This window comes from Rhinoderma darwinii, chromosome 9, assembly GCF_050947455.1.
Source record: "Rhinoderma darwinii isolate aRhiDar2 chromosome 9, aRhiDar2.hap1, whole genome shotgun sequence".
Taxonomy (NCBI): Eukaryota; Metazoa; Chordata; class Amphibia; order Anura; family Rhinodermatidae; genus Rhinoderma; species Rhinoderma darwinii.
In genome coordinates this window covers 16,190,039-16,206,766 of record NC_134695.1, presented here as the reverse complement: position 1 = coordinate 16,206,766, position 16,728 = coordinate 16,190,039, and the positions used below count along the sequence as shown (strand labels likewise).

Below are 16,728 nucleotides of genomic sequence, written 5' to 3'. Positions count from 1 at the left end.
CAGGGATATAATATTACCACTTTACAAAGCATTAGTGAGGCCTCATCTAGAATATGCAGTTCAGTTCTGGGCTCCAGTTCATGGAAAGGATGCCCTGGAGTTGGAAAAAATAGAAAGAAGAGCAACGAAGCTAATAAGGGGCATGGAGAATCTAAGTTATGAGGAAAGGTTATAAGAATTAAACCTATTTAGCTCTGAAAAGAGGCGACTAAGGGGGGACATGATTAACTTCTATAAATACATGAATGGCCCATACAAGAAATATAGTGAAAACCTGTTCCATGTAAAACTTCCTCAAAAGTCAAGGGGGCACTCCCTCCGTCTTGAGAAATGAAGGTTCAATCTCCAGAGGCGACAAGCCTTCTTTACTGTAAGGCCCTGTTCACACAGAGTATTTTGACAAGCTTTTTGGCGCGGAAACCGCTCCGCAAAACTCGTCAAAAACCGGCCGAAAATGCCTCCCATTGATTTCAATGGGAGGCGGGGGCGGTTTCCTCCCTTGAGCAGCTCATGGGAGAAAGAAGGGACATGCCCTATCTTCGCGCGGTTACGCCTCTGACTTCCCATTGACATCAATGGGAGGCAGAGAAAGCGTATTTCGCTGAGTTTTTTGCCCATAGCACTCAATGGGCAGGAAGGTCAAAATCTTGCTCGAAATCCCAACACATATATGGCTATTAATGACATACTAGACACACATATATGGCTATTAATGACATACTAGACACACACAGATATGGCTATTAATGACATACCAGTCACACATATATGGCTATTAATGACATACTAGACACACACATATATGGTTATTAATGACATACTAGACACACACATATATGGCTATTAATGACATACTAGACACACACATATATGGCTATTAATGACATACTAGACACACATATATGGCTATTAATGACATACTAGACACACACATATATGGCTATTAATGACATACCAGTCACACATATATGGCTATTAATGACATACTAGACACACACATATATGGCTATTACTGACATACTAGACACACACATATATGGCTATTAATGACATACTAGACACACACATATATGGCTATTAATGACATACTAGACACACACATATATGGCTATTAATGACATACTAGACACACACATATATGGCTATTAATGACATACTAGACACACACATATATGGCTATTAATGATATACTAGACACACACATATATGGCTATTACTGACATACTAGACACACATATATGGCTATTAATGACATACTAGACACACTTATATGGATATTAATGACATACTAGACACACACATATATGGCTATTAATGACATACTAGACACACACATATATGGCTATTAATGACATACTAGACACACACATATATGGCTATTAATGACATACTAGACACACACATATATGGCTATTACTGACATACTAGACACACACATATATGGCTATTAATGACATACTAGACACACAGATATATGGCTATTAATGACATACCAGTCACACATATATGGCTATTAATGACATACTAGACACACACATATATGGCTATTAATGACATACTAGACACACACATATATGGCTATTAATGACATACTAGACACACATATATGGCTATTAATGACATACTAGACACATACAAACCGAATAATGCCCCGAATGATACTAGTGGTCCTAGTGACTAATTAAAACTAAACCAGAACAAGAAACAAGTCACGACCAGGAGTTTGAAAAAATACAAATAATCTTTATTAAAGTCAATTAGACACATGGAGACAACATATAACACTTAGACATAATAAAATGCCATGGACCCTCGAACACAAACGGAATCCGAACGTAAAAGCAGAGTAGCCCCCCAGAAGTAAAAATGGTCTGACACAACCTATATATGGCTAAAGTGCATAAGTACATATTGATAAGCAGGTACTAGGCATGGTACGCTTTGCACAGATGAACACATAAATAAGTATAGAGAATATATATAAGGTACAATCTAAGTAAAGACGACATGTAAAGTAGTATACCTACACCTGCGTATAAGAGGATAAATAGGAGATCAAGACCAGGAGGGGGACCTCTGCTTAACCCAACGCGCGTTTCGCTGGTGCTTCGTCAGGGGTACTAGACACACACATATATGGCTATTAATGATATACTAGACACACACATATATGGCTATTACTGACATACTAGACACACATATATGGCTATTAATGACATACTAGACACACACATATATGGCTATTAATGACATACTAGACACACACATATATAGCTATTAATGATATACTAGACACACATATATGGCTATTAATGACATACTAGACACACACATATATGGCTATTAATGACATACTAGACACACACATATATGGCTATTAATAACATACTAGACACACACATATATGGCTATTAATGATATACTAGACACACACATATATGGCTATTAATGACATACTAGACCCACACATATATGGCTATTAATGATATACTAAACACACACATATATGGCTATTAATGACATACCAGACACACACATATATGGCTATTAATGACATACTAGACACACACATATATGGCTATTAATGAAATACTAGACACACACATATATGGCTATTAATGACATACTAAACACACACATATATGGCTATTAATGACATACTAGACACACACATATATGGCTATTAATGACATACTAGACACACATATATATGGCTATTAATGACATACTAGACACACACATATATGGCTATTAATGACATACTAGACACACACATATATGGCTATTAATGACATACTAGACACACACATATATGGCTATTAATAACATACTAGACACACATATATGGCTATTAATGACATACTAGACACACACATATATGGCTATTAATGACATACTAGACACACATATATATGGCTATTAATGACATACTAGACACACACATATATGGCTATTAATGACATACTAGACACACACATATATGGCTATTAATGACATACTAGACACACACATATATGGCTATTAATAACATACTAGACACACATATATGGCTATTAATAACATACTAGACACACACACACACACACACATATATGGCTATTAATGACATACTAGACACACACATATATAGCTATTAATGATATACTAGACACACATATATGGCTATTAATGACATACTAGACACACACATATATGGCTATTAATAATATACTAGACACACATATATGGCTATTAATGACATACTAGACACACATATATGGCTATTAATGACATACTAGACACACACATATATGGCTATTAATGACATACTAGACACACACATATATGGCTATTAATGACATACTAGACACACACATATATGGCTATTAATAACATACTAGACACACATATATGGCTATTAATGACATACTAGACACACACATATATGGCTATTAATGATATACTAGACACACATATATGGCTATTAATGACATACTAGACACACACATATATGGCTATTAATGATATACTAGACACACATATATGGCTATTAATGACATACTAGACACACATATATGGCTATTAATGACATACTAGACACACACATATATGGCTATTAATGATATACTAGACACACATATATGGCTATTAATGACATACTAGACACACACATATATGTCTATTAATGACATACTAGACACACACACATATATGGCTATTAATGACATACTAGACACACATATATGGCTATTAATGATATACTAGACACACATATATGGCTATTAATGATATACTAAACACACACATATATGGCTATTAATGACATACCAGACACACACATATATGGCTATTAATGAAATACTAGACACACACATATATGGCTATTAATGACATACTAGACACACACATATATGGCTATTAATGACATACTAGACACACACATATATGGCTATTAATGACATACTAGACACACACATATATGGCTATTAATGACATACTAGACACACATATATATGGCTATTAATGACATACTAGACACACATATATATGGCTATTAATGACATACTAGACACACATATATATGGCTATTAATGACATACTAGACACACACATATATGGCTATTACTGACATACTAGACACACACATATATGGCTATTAATGACATACTAGACACACAGATATATGGCTATTAATGACATACTAGACGCACACATATATGGCTATTAATGACATACTAGACACACACATATATGGCTATTAATGACATACTAGACACACATATATATGGCTATTAATACCATACTAGACACACACATATATGGCTATTAATGACATACTAGACACACAAATGACACGTTTTATTTTTTATGTGTCCTCTAAAATTCTTTAAACTTTAACACTTTCCCACCTGGGATAACAGATTACAATATTATGGTCATACAAACTAAAAAAAGCACTAAAGCATTAATATTCCCACTTGATCACTGCAATCAGCTTGTTTCTTCCACTCCTCTTGCAGCATATGGAAAAGTTTTCCTTGTACGGAAAGTTACTGGCCCGGATGCAAGGCGTCTTTATGCTATGAAGGTTCTGCGCAAAGCAGCCCTGGTTCAGAAGGAGAAAACTGCAGAACACACACGGACGGAACGCACCGTCCTAGAACATGTGAGACAGAGTCCCTTCCTTGTGACCCTTCATTACGCCTTCCAGACCGATTCCAAACTCCACCTTATATTAGGTAGGCAAAAGTAATACTTTGTTCATTGTTAACGAATCCATTAGAATATAGGCTTTGTTTTTTTCTGAAGTGCAATTTTTACACAGGAAAAAATTAGGAAAACAAAGATCTGATAATATGAAGAAAAGCAGTTTTAATAAAAGGGATCATAGATGTGAGAAAGTGATCCAATCAGGTAGAGCTAGTGGTGAGGTGATAAGCACGATGACATTAATACATGTATTTTAAAAGAAAATTCAGACTGTGTTCTTAATGGTATATAGACATCAAAAGGTGATATCACTGAGATATGCCCCACACCAATTTCCAATATAAAGCGGTCATGGTACTGTATACAGTGCAGGTAAGATTTCCATTACTGGTGCTTGTGGCAGAGCTATTCATTTTACCAAAGGGGTTTGGCTATGGCCCTATTGGATTTATGACTTTTCAAGAAAATACATTTCCACTGGATTGCCCCTTTAAATACCACCATTATTTACTGCTAAATGTCTGAGGAGCAATTGGATAGTTCCTCTGCATGCCCCATTTATTCTGTTTGCTTGGTCTCTTCAACAGCCCCATTCAAAAAAGCAATGATTGGTTATGTATGGGGACGAGCGATCCTTACTACGATTGCTCATCCCTATACATTTCCATCATGTTGGCAGCACAACTCCCTGTTTACACAGGGCGATCTGCTGCCGACAACGATGATAATTATGTCTGCATAAACGAGCAGATCAGCGGATGATCAGCCGATGAACGAGCTCAATACATCTGCAGTCACCAGATCTTAAAGCGGAACTGTCATATATTTATTCTGCCCTGTCTGAGGGCAGCAAAAAAAAAAAGTGACAGACACACTGATTCCAGCGTACTATCCATTATTAGGGAATGTTAAGTAGTTTCTGAGTATTTAGCTCTTATACTTGTGGCGTGTGGCTTGAGTCCAAGTATATTCATATTTTCACGCTCTTCCAGGTTTTTTTGTCAAAATGGACCAGAATCTCTAAGAATCCTTTGTGAATAAAGTTTACTAGTCCAAGAGGACATGTGATTATTATCTGTTTTTGCTGCCCTTTTCTATGAAATTTTTTCAGTACCTTGCTGAAACCATGTAATGAAGAATTTTTTTTTTACCTTCAGTTTTCCCATCCCTTGGTTGAACTTGATGGACATGTGTCTTTTTTTCTACCATACTAACTATGTAACAAAGAAAAAAATTACTGCTCTGAGGGTAAAGGGAGGTGCTCCAAATAACTAGAAATGTGTAGCTAATACATTGGCCGTTGTACTTTAGTCCCAAATTTGCCTTACATTTTTTAGCGCATTCTTGTTATTTTATGTTCTTTGTTGTATCCTAATAGATTATGTTAGTGGCGGCGAGCTTTTCACTCACCTTTATCAGCGGGATAACTTCTCCGAAGATGCAGTACGGTTTTATTCTGGAGAGGTTATCCTGGCCCTTGAGCACTTACACAAGGTAAGACCTGTCTAACTGATCTACTTATTGACTGTGATATAGTCAAAAAGGATCGTTTTGATCCCAGAACTTTCTTTTCCAGCTGGGAATTGTATACCGTGACATTAAGCTGGAGAATATCTTATTAGACAGTGATGGTCATGTGGTGCTGACTGACTTCGGCCTGAGCAAGGAGTTTGTGGCTGAAGAGGTGAGAGATTGGTGGGAATAAAGTCTCCTGTTATTCTTCATTTTGTCATCATTTGATCTATTTTTTTTTTCTTTACATTTTATGTGTCTCTGTTACATAGTGTGAGCGCACATATTCCTTCTGTGGCACAACTGAATATATGGCACCAGAAATAATACGAGGGCAGGGAGGTCATGGCAAGGTGAGTCAGTCATTTCTTGCTCTGCAAGTTTAGCTGTTCTGCTGGTATTGCTATAATTGGACTGAGAGTCATAAGATTTGTTGTCTCTGTTAATACAGTCTGTGGATTGGTGGAGTTTAGGAATCCTCATTTATGAACTACTGACAGGAGCTTCTCCGTTCACACTGGAAGGAGAAAAAAACTCCCAGAGTGAGGTGTCCAGGTGAGTTGAGAAAACATAATCGGTTATATTATTGATAAAAGAAGGTTTAAGTTTGGTCGTTATGACAGATAGCATTTCTAGGGTTAATCCTTGCACATTTCCTATGCTGCCAAACATCTATTTTTTAAACCACTTCCCGTCGTAAACAACTTTCAGATTTGAATTTTCGTTTTTTCAGTATATCGTCTTTCTTTCAGGCTTCTATTAAAGAGCACATTAATAGGAGCACAATGATGGCAGACCTGGGGGTCTTCATTAGGCCCCCAGGCTGCCATAGCAACCATCGTCACCCCGCGATTGCATTACATGAGCTGCTAGAAGGGGTTGCCACCCCTCTTTCTAACATTTTAAATGCAGCGTTCACTATTGACTGCGCCATTTAACGGGTTAAACGAGCGGGATTGAGCACGAGCGTGATCCCGCTCGTTACTTTGAAGTGTTGGCTGTGACATACAGCCGACACCCGCATCATATGGAGCAGGCTCACTAAATGAGCATGTTCCTCACTTCCCCTACCCTGCTATGACGTAGCCATATGTCAAATGTCGGGAAGGGGTTAAAAACCATTCAAGAAAAATTAGGTGTCTGTGCTCAATGTCAATGTAAGCTATATGTTTAGTGATCTTCAAGGGCAGGACTTTAACGTACTTGTTTTTCTCGACTTGTCCATGAAAAAATAAACGGTTAAAAAACGTTCTGATTTCCTTGGGTAATGAACCCACTTTAGAAAGTGATCAATTTATCAATATGATGAGAATGGAATTTGAGCTTGCAAGGCACCAAGCAGAGTTTAAATTGTTAAAATGATGTCCTGTTTAGCATCCTAAAGAGCTTAAAGCTGTTTTCCTTCTAGTGATTGGTGGGGGTCCCAGTGGTGCGGCCCCCCAGGGATCAGATATTTACCACTTATCCTGTGGATAGGTAATAAATGTTTTTAGTGGGAAAACCCCTTTAAAGAGGACCTATCACTTCTTGGGGAACCTCATGAAGTATTAGGAGACCAAAATATAAAACCTTTCTCAAATATTCAGTCATTACATCAAAACCACTGACCGGTCAAGAGGAAAACATTAATAATATTGCTACAATGGAACCTGTTAAGGTGTGGGATATATAGTATTAGGCAGCAAGTGAACAAACAGATATTGTAGTTAAAAAAGACCTCCAGTGGAAACACAACTTTCCATGTCTACATTCCCCACCTGACTGTACAACATACTCTACCCTTATTTTATGTATACTGTATTTACTTTTTTAACTTCTGCTTTGTCTGTGCTTTAAAAAAGCCTCCATCTTGATTCTTAGATTTCCCCAACTTTCTCTTCCTCTCTGCTTTGCTATCCATCCCATGATGCTTCAGCACAGCATCACATGAACAGCTAAAAACAATACCATTTCTACATACCGGGGGACCCTGTGATTATCATTCTCTCTATAGTTTCCTAAACAAGTTGAGAAACCATAAGTATACAGACAGTGGGGCTGCACTCAATTCTTCTACATTATACCTGTGTGACAGGAACCTGTCTAAGTATAAGTGGTAGCTGATGATAGACGTTTCTGTCCCTGTCCCCTGAGCAAAACTAGTGTGGTACAGGAACTGCTGAAGCCTGTGATGGGTGACACCTAGATCTCGATAGACTCAAGTAGAGAAAGCGTGTCACCGAACCTAATTCACACTGCTGCTAAGCACCATCCCTGTCTGATATAAAGAGATAGAAGCACCAAGAAAAATAACAGGTGAGAGACTGACACATGGAATACCATAATGATACAGATGGGAAAGTTTCGTTTCAGATGGAGTGTTCCTTTAATATGTTAGAAGCAGGAAAAATGTGCAAGCATAAGGATCTGACTGACAAGTGCCAAATTGTGATGGCTAGTCGGCTAGGCCAGAGCATCTTCAAAACGACAGGTCTTGAGGTGTTCACGGTCTGCCGTGGTTAGTACCTACCAAAGTGGTCCAAGTAAGGGTCATAAGTTCCCAAGGTTCATTGATGCTCATGGGAAGCGAAGGCTATGCCTGATATGTCTGATATGATAGAAGAGCTTCTGTTTTACAAATTGCTGAAAAAGTGAATGCTAAGTAGTCTTTTACTAGAAAAGCCAGAGCAGCGGAGATACAAAAGTTATATCAGAGCTTTCTCCTCAGCGTGTGGCTGCTCATGGTTCTGTGTGCATGTAGTGAGAGACTCCGATTAACCCTTTACACACAGCTATGTTGTCACGCAGCGGGTTAGTGGACCTACTAGGCCGTACCGCCGTAGCGGGAAGGCAGCTGGACAAACCACAGGAAACCCCAGAAATACAATGTCCCGCACAAGGGTACCTGAATAGTCCAGATTGTGGCCGCAGCTCTGGCACAGATGAGATGGGTGCAGCGGATGGCGCAAAACGTGGCGGATGACACAGGAGCCGCAAGTTGTGCCAGACGTGGCGGATTCCTCCGGACGTGGCGTATTCCTCCGGACGTGGCAGATGACACAGGACGTGGCAGATTCCTCTGGATGTGGCAGATTCCTCTGGACGTGGCAGATTCCTCTGGACGTGGCAGATTCCTCTGGACGTGGCAGATGACACAGGACGTGTCAGATTCCTCGACGTGGCAGATGACACAGGACATGGCAGATTCCTCTGGATGTGGCAGAGGACACAGGACGTGGCAGATTCCTCTGGACGTGGCAGATGACACAGGACGTGACAGATTCCTCTGGACGTGGCAGATTCCTCTGGACGTGGCAGATTCCTCTGGACGTGGCAGATTCCTCTGGACGTGGCAGATTCCTCTAGACGTGGCAGATTCCGCTGGACGTGGCAGATTCCGCTGGACGTGGCAGATGACACAGGACGTGGCAGATTCCTCTGGATGTGGCAGAGGACACAGGACATGGCAGATTCCTCTGGACGTGGCACGACTAGATACTAAGGCAAAGCACGGGAAACAGGAACGGGGAACAAGGCACGGGTAACAACAGGAACGGGAAACACTAAGGGACCATTTGCAAGACAGACTGGGAAAACTAACAACGCTCAGGCAAGGATTAGAAGGCCAGGGGCCTTCTTATAGACCAGGAAATCGTGGTAGTTGATGATGATGACGATTTCCTTATTGCGCGTACTGGCCCTTTAAGACCGGGCGCGAGCGTGCGCGCGCACCCCTCGGGACACAGCCGAACGGAGCGGAAGTGAACGCTGGCGTCTCCTAGGAGGGAGACGAGGACCAGCGCTCACAGATCCATGGCTGCGGGTGTCGGGAGGTGAGTGAACCCGACGGCCCTACATTATCCCCCCTCTTACGCCCCCTCTTCTTGGGGCCAGAGTGAGAGAGGAACTTTTTAATAAGAGCAGGGGCGCTGAGGTTCTCTTCTGGCTCCCAGGACCTCTCCTCAGGACCAAACCCTCTCCAGTCCACCAAATAGAAAGTCCTTCCTCCTACCCTTTTGCAGTCCAGGATCTCCTTTACCTCGAATATATCAGAGGGACCGCAGGAAGCAACTCTGGAACTAGAAGTCTTGCTGTAGCGGTTCAGGACCACTGGTTTCAGGAGGGACACATGGAAGGAGTTAGGGATTCTGAGGGTAGGAGGCAGCCGCAGCTTATAGGAGACAGGGTTGATCTGTTGCAGGATCTCGAAAGGACCAAGGAACCTGGGAGCGAACGTGTATGAAGGCACCCTTAAGCGAATGTTCCGAGAAGACAGCCAGACTTTAGTCCCAGGAAGATACTGAGGCGGCACTCTTCTCCTAGTATCCGCCTTAAGCTTCATGCGATCTACCGCCAGAAAAATATAGGACCGGGTCTGTTGCCAGATTTGCAGGAAGTCCCCATATGCAGAGTCAGCAGCGGGTACCTGAGATGAAGTTGATACAGGAAGAGGGACTCTGGGATGTTGACTGTACACGATGTGAAACGGAGTGGAAGTGGTGGACTCGCTTGTGTGGTTGTTGTAAGAAAACTCGGCCCATGGAAGAAGTTATCGTGCTGTGAAGAGATGAAGTGGCGGAGATAATTTTCCATGATCTGGTTGATCCTCTCAACTTGCCCATTGGACTGGGGGTGATAGGCAAAGAAAAAGTCCAAACTCACATCCAGGAGTTTACAGAGGGCTCTCCAGAACTTAGAGGTAAACGGAACACCCCGATCTGACACGATATGAAGAGAAGATGTGCTGAAGATGTGCTGAATGAAGAGACTCGCCAGACAAGGAGCAGAGGGTAGGCCGGTCAGCGGGATAAAATGAGCCATCTTAGAGAACCGGTCCTCCACCACCCAGACAGTGTTACATCCTGCTGAGGGGGAAGGTCTGTGATGAAGTCCATCGCAATGTGCTGCCAGGGGGCACTGGGTACAGGCAGAGGCTGAAGCAGGCCGGCAGGCTTGCTGTGAGTCACTTTGTTAGAGGCACACACCGTGCAAGCAGAGACAAAGTCCAGAACATCCTTAGGTAGCGTGGGCCACCAGAAGTGACAAGCAATCAGGTCTTGGGTTTTACGGACACCGGCGTGCCCAGCCAGTTTAGAACTGTGTCCCCAGCGGAGGATTCTTTTTCTGTCTGCCAACCGAGCAAAAGTCCTCCCAGGAGGGATGTCTCTAACCTGAAGAGGATAAGCAGTGACAATGCAGGACGGGTCTATGATGGTCTGAAGGGACTCCACCGAGTCTTCCGTCTCAAACGATCTGGACAGGGCATCGGCCCTCACATTCTTGTCCGCGGGACAGTAGTGGAGCAGAAACTGAAAACAAGTGAAGAACAGCGACCACCTGGCTTGACGAGGATTCAGTCTTTGAGCGGACTGAAGGTAAGTGAGATTCTTGTGGTCGGTGAAGATCAGGATGGGGTGAGCAGCGCCCTCCAGAAGATGTCTCTACTCCTCCAGAGCCAACTTGACGGCCAGCAGCTCCCGATCTCCAATGGAGTAATTGCGCTCAGCAGAGGGAAACAGTCTTGAGTTGTAGCCACATACTACTGCCTTTCCTTTGGAGCTCCTCTGGAACAGAAGTGCACCTGCACCAAAAGAGGAAGCGTCCACCTCCAGTGAGAACTGCTGAGATACGTCAGGATGATGGAGGATCGAGGCTCAAGTGAAGGCTTTCTTGAGGCTAATAAATGCGGACTCTGCCTCTGGAGTCCACACTTTGGCGTTCACACCCTTCTTGGTAAGGGTCGAGATGGGAGCCGTCAGAGAAGAGAAGTTAGGAATAAACTGCCGGTAGAAATTAGCGAATCCCAGGAACCGCTGTATGGCCCTTAAGCCTTGGGGACGTGGCCACTCCAGGACAGCCTTCACTTTCTCAGGATCCATTTTGAGGCCTTGATCCGAGAGGATGTAGCCCAGGAAGGGCAGAGAGTTCTTCTCAAAGACGCACTTCTCCAACTTGGCGTATAAATGATTCTCCCTCAATCGTAGTAGAACCTGACGGACATGCCTCCGATGAGTCGTCTGATCTGGGTAGAAAATTAAAATATCATCGAGATAAACAACAACACAGACATAGAGTAGATCCCGGAAGATATCGTTGACGAACTCCTGAAACACTGCGGGAGCGTTACACAGGCCGAAGGGCATCACCAGGTATTCGTAGTGCCCGTCCCAGGTGTTAAATGCTGTCTTCCATTCATCACCCCGGCGAATCCGGACTAGATTGTAAGCCCCACGCAGGTCTAGCTTAGAAAAAATTTTGGCCCCTCGTATGCGATCAAACAGCTCAGAGATGAGAGGCAACGGGTATTTGTTTTTGACTGTGATCAGGTTGAAGCCCCTGTAGTCAATGCAGGGACGAAGGAATCCATCCTTCTTTTTAACGAAGAAGAATCCAGCCCCGGCCGGGGAGGAAGATTTTCGTATAAAACCCCTCCAGATTCTCCTTGATATAGGCCGACATGGATAGAGACTCAGGCAAGGAGAGAGGATATACCCGTCCACGGGGGAGAGAGGCATTAGGAACCAGTTAAATGGGGCAGTCATAGGTCCGATGTGGAGGCAGTGTCTCAGCCTCCCTTTTGCTGAAAACATCTGCATACTAAGCAAATTGGGAAGGCAATCCCGCTAACGACTGAGGCAGAGGAGGCTTGACAGGATGGATCTGCACCAGACAACGGCCATGGCACTTGGAGCCCCATTGGAGAACCTCTCCAGAATTCCAGTCCAGGACTGGGGCGTGTAGTTGAAGCCAAGGCAGGCCCAGCAGAACAGGATTGATGGCCTTGGGCAAAACAAGGAAAGAAATATATTCAGAATGAAGTACTCCAACCTGGAGCTTCAACGGCTTGGTTTTAGAGATAATGGGATCAGGCAGAGGCAGTCCATTAACTGAGGCAACAGCGAAAGATGTCTCCAGGGGAACTGTGGGCAACTGAAGATGATCCACCAGCTCTTTCTGGATGAAGTTTGCAGCAGAGCCAGAGTCAAGATAGGCAGAAACTTGATGCGTCCTCTCGCCGGATACCAGGGTCACAGGAATAGTCAATTTGGAAGCGAATGCTCTGTTAGGCTCCGTTTCGCCTAGGGTCGTCTCTCCAACCAATCCTAGGCAAGGGGGTCTCTCTGGCTTCTGGGGACACAGACGCACAATATGGCCTCCATGGCCGCAATACAAACAAAGTCCAGAAGTGCGTCTGCGTTGTCTCTCCTGGGTGGACAATTTGACATAATTGTAGGTAGGTGAGTGAACCCGAAGGCCCGCGGCCACGGACGCTACATATGTCTTCCTCCTCTAGCAGATTAACCCTTTACAATGAGCTGTCTCCTCCAGCAGATTAACCCTTTACATGCACCTGTCTGCGCCTCCTTCACTAACAGATTAACCCTTTACAAGCATCTGTCTTCTCCTCCTCTAGCTGAGTTGTGTAATACACAGGGAAACCTTATTACATGGCTGATAAAATAACAATATTCTGTTTTGCTTTTGGAGAACTTATGAGAAAAATAAGGGAATCGATTCCGTTATTGTATTTGATGGACTAGAAAATCATCAAGACAGCGAAACAGACTTATCAATATGCTCACCCCTACTCTTGGTCTGACATGAGCACAAATCCCCATTTTACCATTGTGATGCTATATAGAATTAGCCCCTCCCCTCACAGTTGGTTTCTCCCAGAGAAGTCAGACATCTCACAGTGCATTGAAAATCTTGTGAGAAATGAGGAAGTATAACTCTGTCCTTTAACCCCTTCCCGCAAAATGATGGGTCTGGTATGTCGGCATTGCAAGTAACTTACCGCAATCCAATGTATCAGACCCGTCATATAGATGAGGCGGGCACAGGAGCTGTGCTCGCTTCATCTTCAGCATGTGTCCGCTGTAAAATATAGGTAATAAAAACAATAATCGCCCTGTTTCCTTTATAATTGATTTTTTTTTTTAACTATACATAATAGGTATCGCCGCGTTCAGAACGGCCTGAAATATAAAAATAACCCATTATTTTTACGGCATGGTGAACACCGTAAAAAAAATTTAATTAAAAAACAATGACAGAATTTCTTTTTTTGGTCACCTTGTCTCAGAAATGTCTTGATAAAAAGTGATCAAAAAGTCACAAGTACTCCAAAATGGTGCCCACAAATATTACAGCTTGTTCCACAAAAAACAAGCCCTCACACTGCTCTGTCAATGGAAAAAGAACACATTATTACTCTCAAAACGCAATGATACAAAATTATGCTAAATGACGGCCCAGACAAATTTTTTAGGTCCAGTAGTTTTTCACTGAAAACCCACATCGTCATTTGCTAGACCCCACAGGTGGACCCTGTAGATGCAGCAGAAATTAGGAAACTTTAGGGCCTTGTGCTGCTTATATGGCTAGTGCAGAGGTCAAAGATTAGGCAATATTAGATTGCAGATATTTTGTACAATACCCAAAAAACCCAGCCTGTGCATAAAGGATTGGTTCAAAGCGTACCACACTAATCCATGGATTATTAATTTAGTTATTCATTCACCCCATTATTACATTACCCTGTTATGGCCTGATGTACTCCGCCCAGCTTACATATACCCTGATCTACTCCGCACAGCTTACATACAGATTACATATTCCCCCACATAAGCTTAAATACCAGTAAAACCACAAGCAAATCTACACTCCAAAAGCCAAATGGCAGTCCTTCTGAGCCTGGCAGTGTGCCCAAACAGCAATTCATGACCACATATGGGGTATTAGTGTACTCTGGAGAACCCGCTTAAGAATTTATGGGGTATGTGTCTCCAGTGGCACAAGCTGGGCACAAGATATTGGTCACTGAAATGGCATATCTAATTTTGTATAATCTCCACTCCAAAAACCAAATTGCACTCCTTCCCTTTAGAGCCTTGTTGTGTGTCCAAATAGCAGGTTATGACTACATGTGGGGTATTTGCGTACTCGGGAAAAATTGCTTTACAAATGTTGGGCAGCTCTTTCTCCTACCTTGTGAAAATGAAAAAATTCAACTTTTTATTTGAAAAAATAATATTATTTTAATTTTACGGCTTATTTGAATAAATTCTGCAAAAGACGTGTGGGATCTAAATGCTCACTTTACCACTAGATCGATTCCTTAAGGTGTGTCGTTTCCCAAATTGGGTCACTTTTGGGGGGCTCCTAATGTTTTTGGCACCACATGGGTTTTTGAAATGTGACATGGCACCCGAAAACCATTGCAGGTAAATTTGAGCTCGAAATGGTGCTCCTTCCCTTTTGAGGCCCGCAGTGTGTCCAAACAGCAGTTTACGGCCACTTATGGGGTATTGCCATAATCGGGAGGAATTGCTTTTCAGATGTTGTGGGTGCTTTTTCTCCTTTATTCCTTGTAAAAATGGAAAATGTCCACGTGTTATCGGAAAAAAATGTAACTTTTTCATTTCATGGCCTAATTCCACTAAATTTGGAAAAAAAAACTGCTCATTATACCCCTAGATAAATTCCTTCAGGGGTGTAGCTTCCCAAATGGGGTCATTTTTGGGGGTTTCCACTGATTTGGTGCCAATGCGACATGGGCACCCGAAAACCATTTCAGCAAAACTTGAGCTCCAAAAGCCAAATTGCGCTCTTTCCTTCTAAGCCCTGCCCTTTGTCCAAGCATCAGTTTATTACCACAAATGGAGTATTGTCGTGATCCGGAAAAATTGCTTTTCAAATGTTGGTGTGTTTTTAGTCCTCTAAGCCTTGTAAAAATTGAAAAGTCTTATTGGAAAAAATTTAGATTTTCATGGCCTCATTCTATATGGTATATGTGAAATAGTAACTATTTTGTGTGGTACTACTATCTGTTTTACAAGCAGATACATTGAAATTTAGAAAAGTACCAATTTTTGCAAATTTTCTCTAAATTTTAGTGTTTTTCACAAATAAATATTAAATTTATCAACCAGATTTTTTCACTAACATAAAGTACAATATGTCACGAGAAAAGATTCTCAGAATCGTTTGGATAGGTAAAAGCATTCCAAATACCACATAAAGCAACACATGTCAGATTTGAAAAAATCAACTTAGTCTTTAAAGAGACTCTGTCACCAGATTATAAGTGCCCTATCTCCTACTTAATCTGATAATCGGTGCTGTAATGTAGATAACAGTGGTCTCTATTTTTAAAAACGATCATTTTTTAGCAAGTTATGAACAATTTTAGATTTATGCTAATTAGTTTCTTAATGCCCAACTGGGCTTTTTTAACTTTTGACCAAGTGGGCATTGTAAAGAGAAGTGTATGACCCTGACCAATCCGCGTCATACATTTCTCTCCATTAATGTCCATCTGTTTACACAGCACAGCGTGATCTCACGAGATCACGCTGTGCTGTCACATATACCCACATTAACTTTAGCAAGATCACGCTGTGAATCACGCTGTGCTGTGTAAGTCCCACAGAAACTTTACCGAAGTGGCGGGAGTGTGAATAGACATTGCATCCTGGCTGGAGGCAATGTCTATTCACTCTCAAGACACTTCAGTAAAATTTATGTGGGTGTATGTGACAGCAC

General features: G+C 41.9%; 1 protein-coding gene across 1 annotated transcript in view; it reads left to right on the top strand.

The window, feature by feature from the left end:
- The window catches only part of LOC142660628 (ribosomal protein S6 kinase alpha-4-like), a 152,598-nt gene that overhangs the window by 49,295 nt on the left and 86,575 nt on the right, over positions 1–16,728 (top strand). Inside the window, exons 3-7 of the mRNA XM_075837310.1 lie at positions 4,500–4,718; positions 6,068–6,183; positions 6,266–6,373; positions 6,474–6,554; positions 6,653–6,756. Of these exons, the coding sequence (XP_075693425.1) occupies positions 4,500–4,718; positions 6,068–6,183; positions 6,266–6,373; positions 6,474–6,554; positions 6,653–6,756 (628 nt within the window). The remainder of the gene's footprint in view (positions 1–4,499; positions 4,719–6,067; positions 6,184–6,265; positions 6,374–6,473; positions 6,555–6,652; positions 6,757–16,728) is intronic.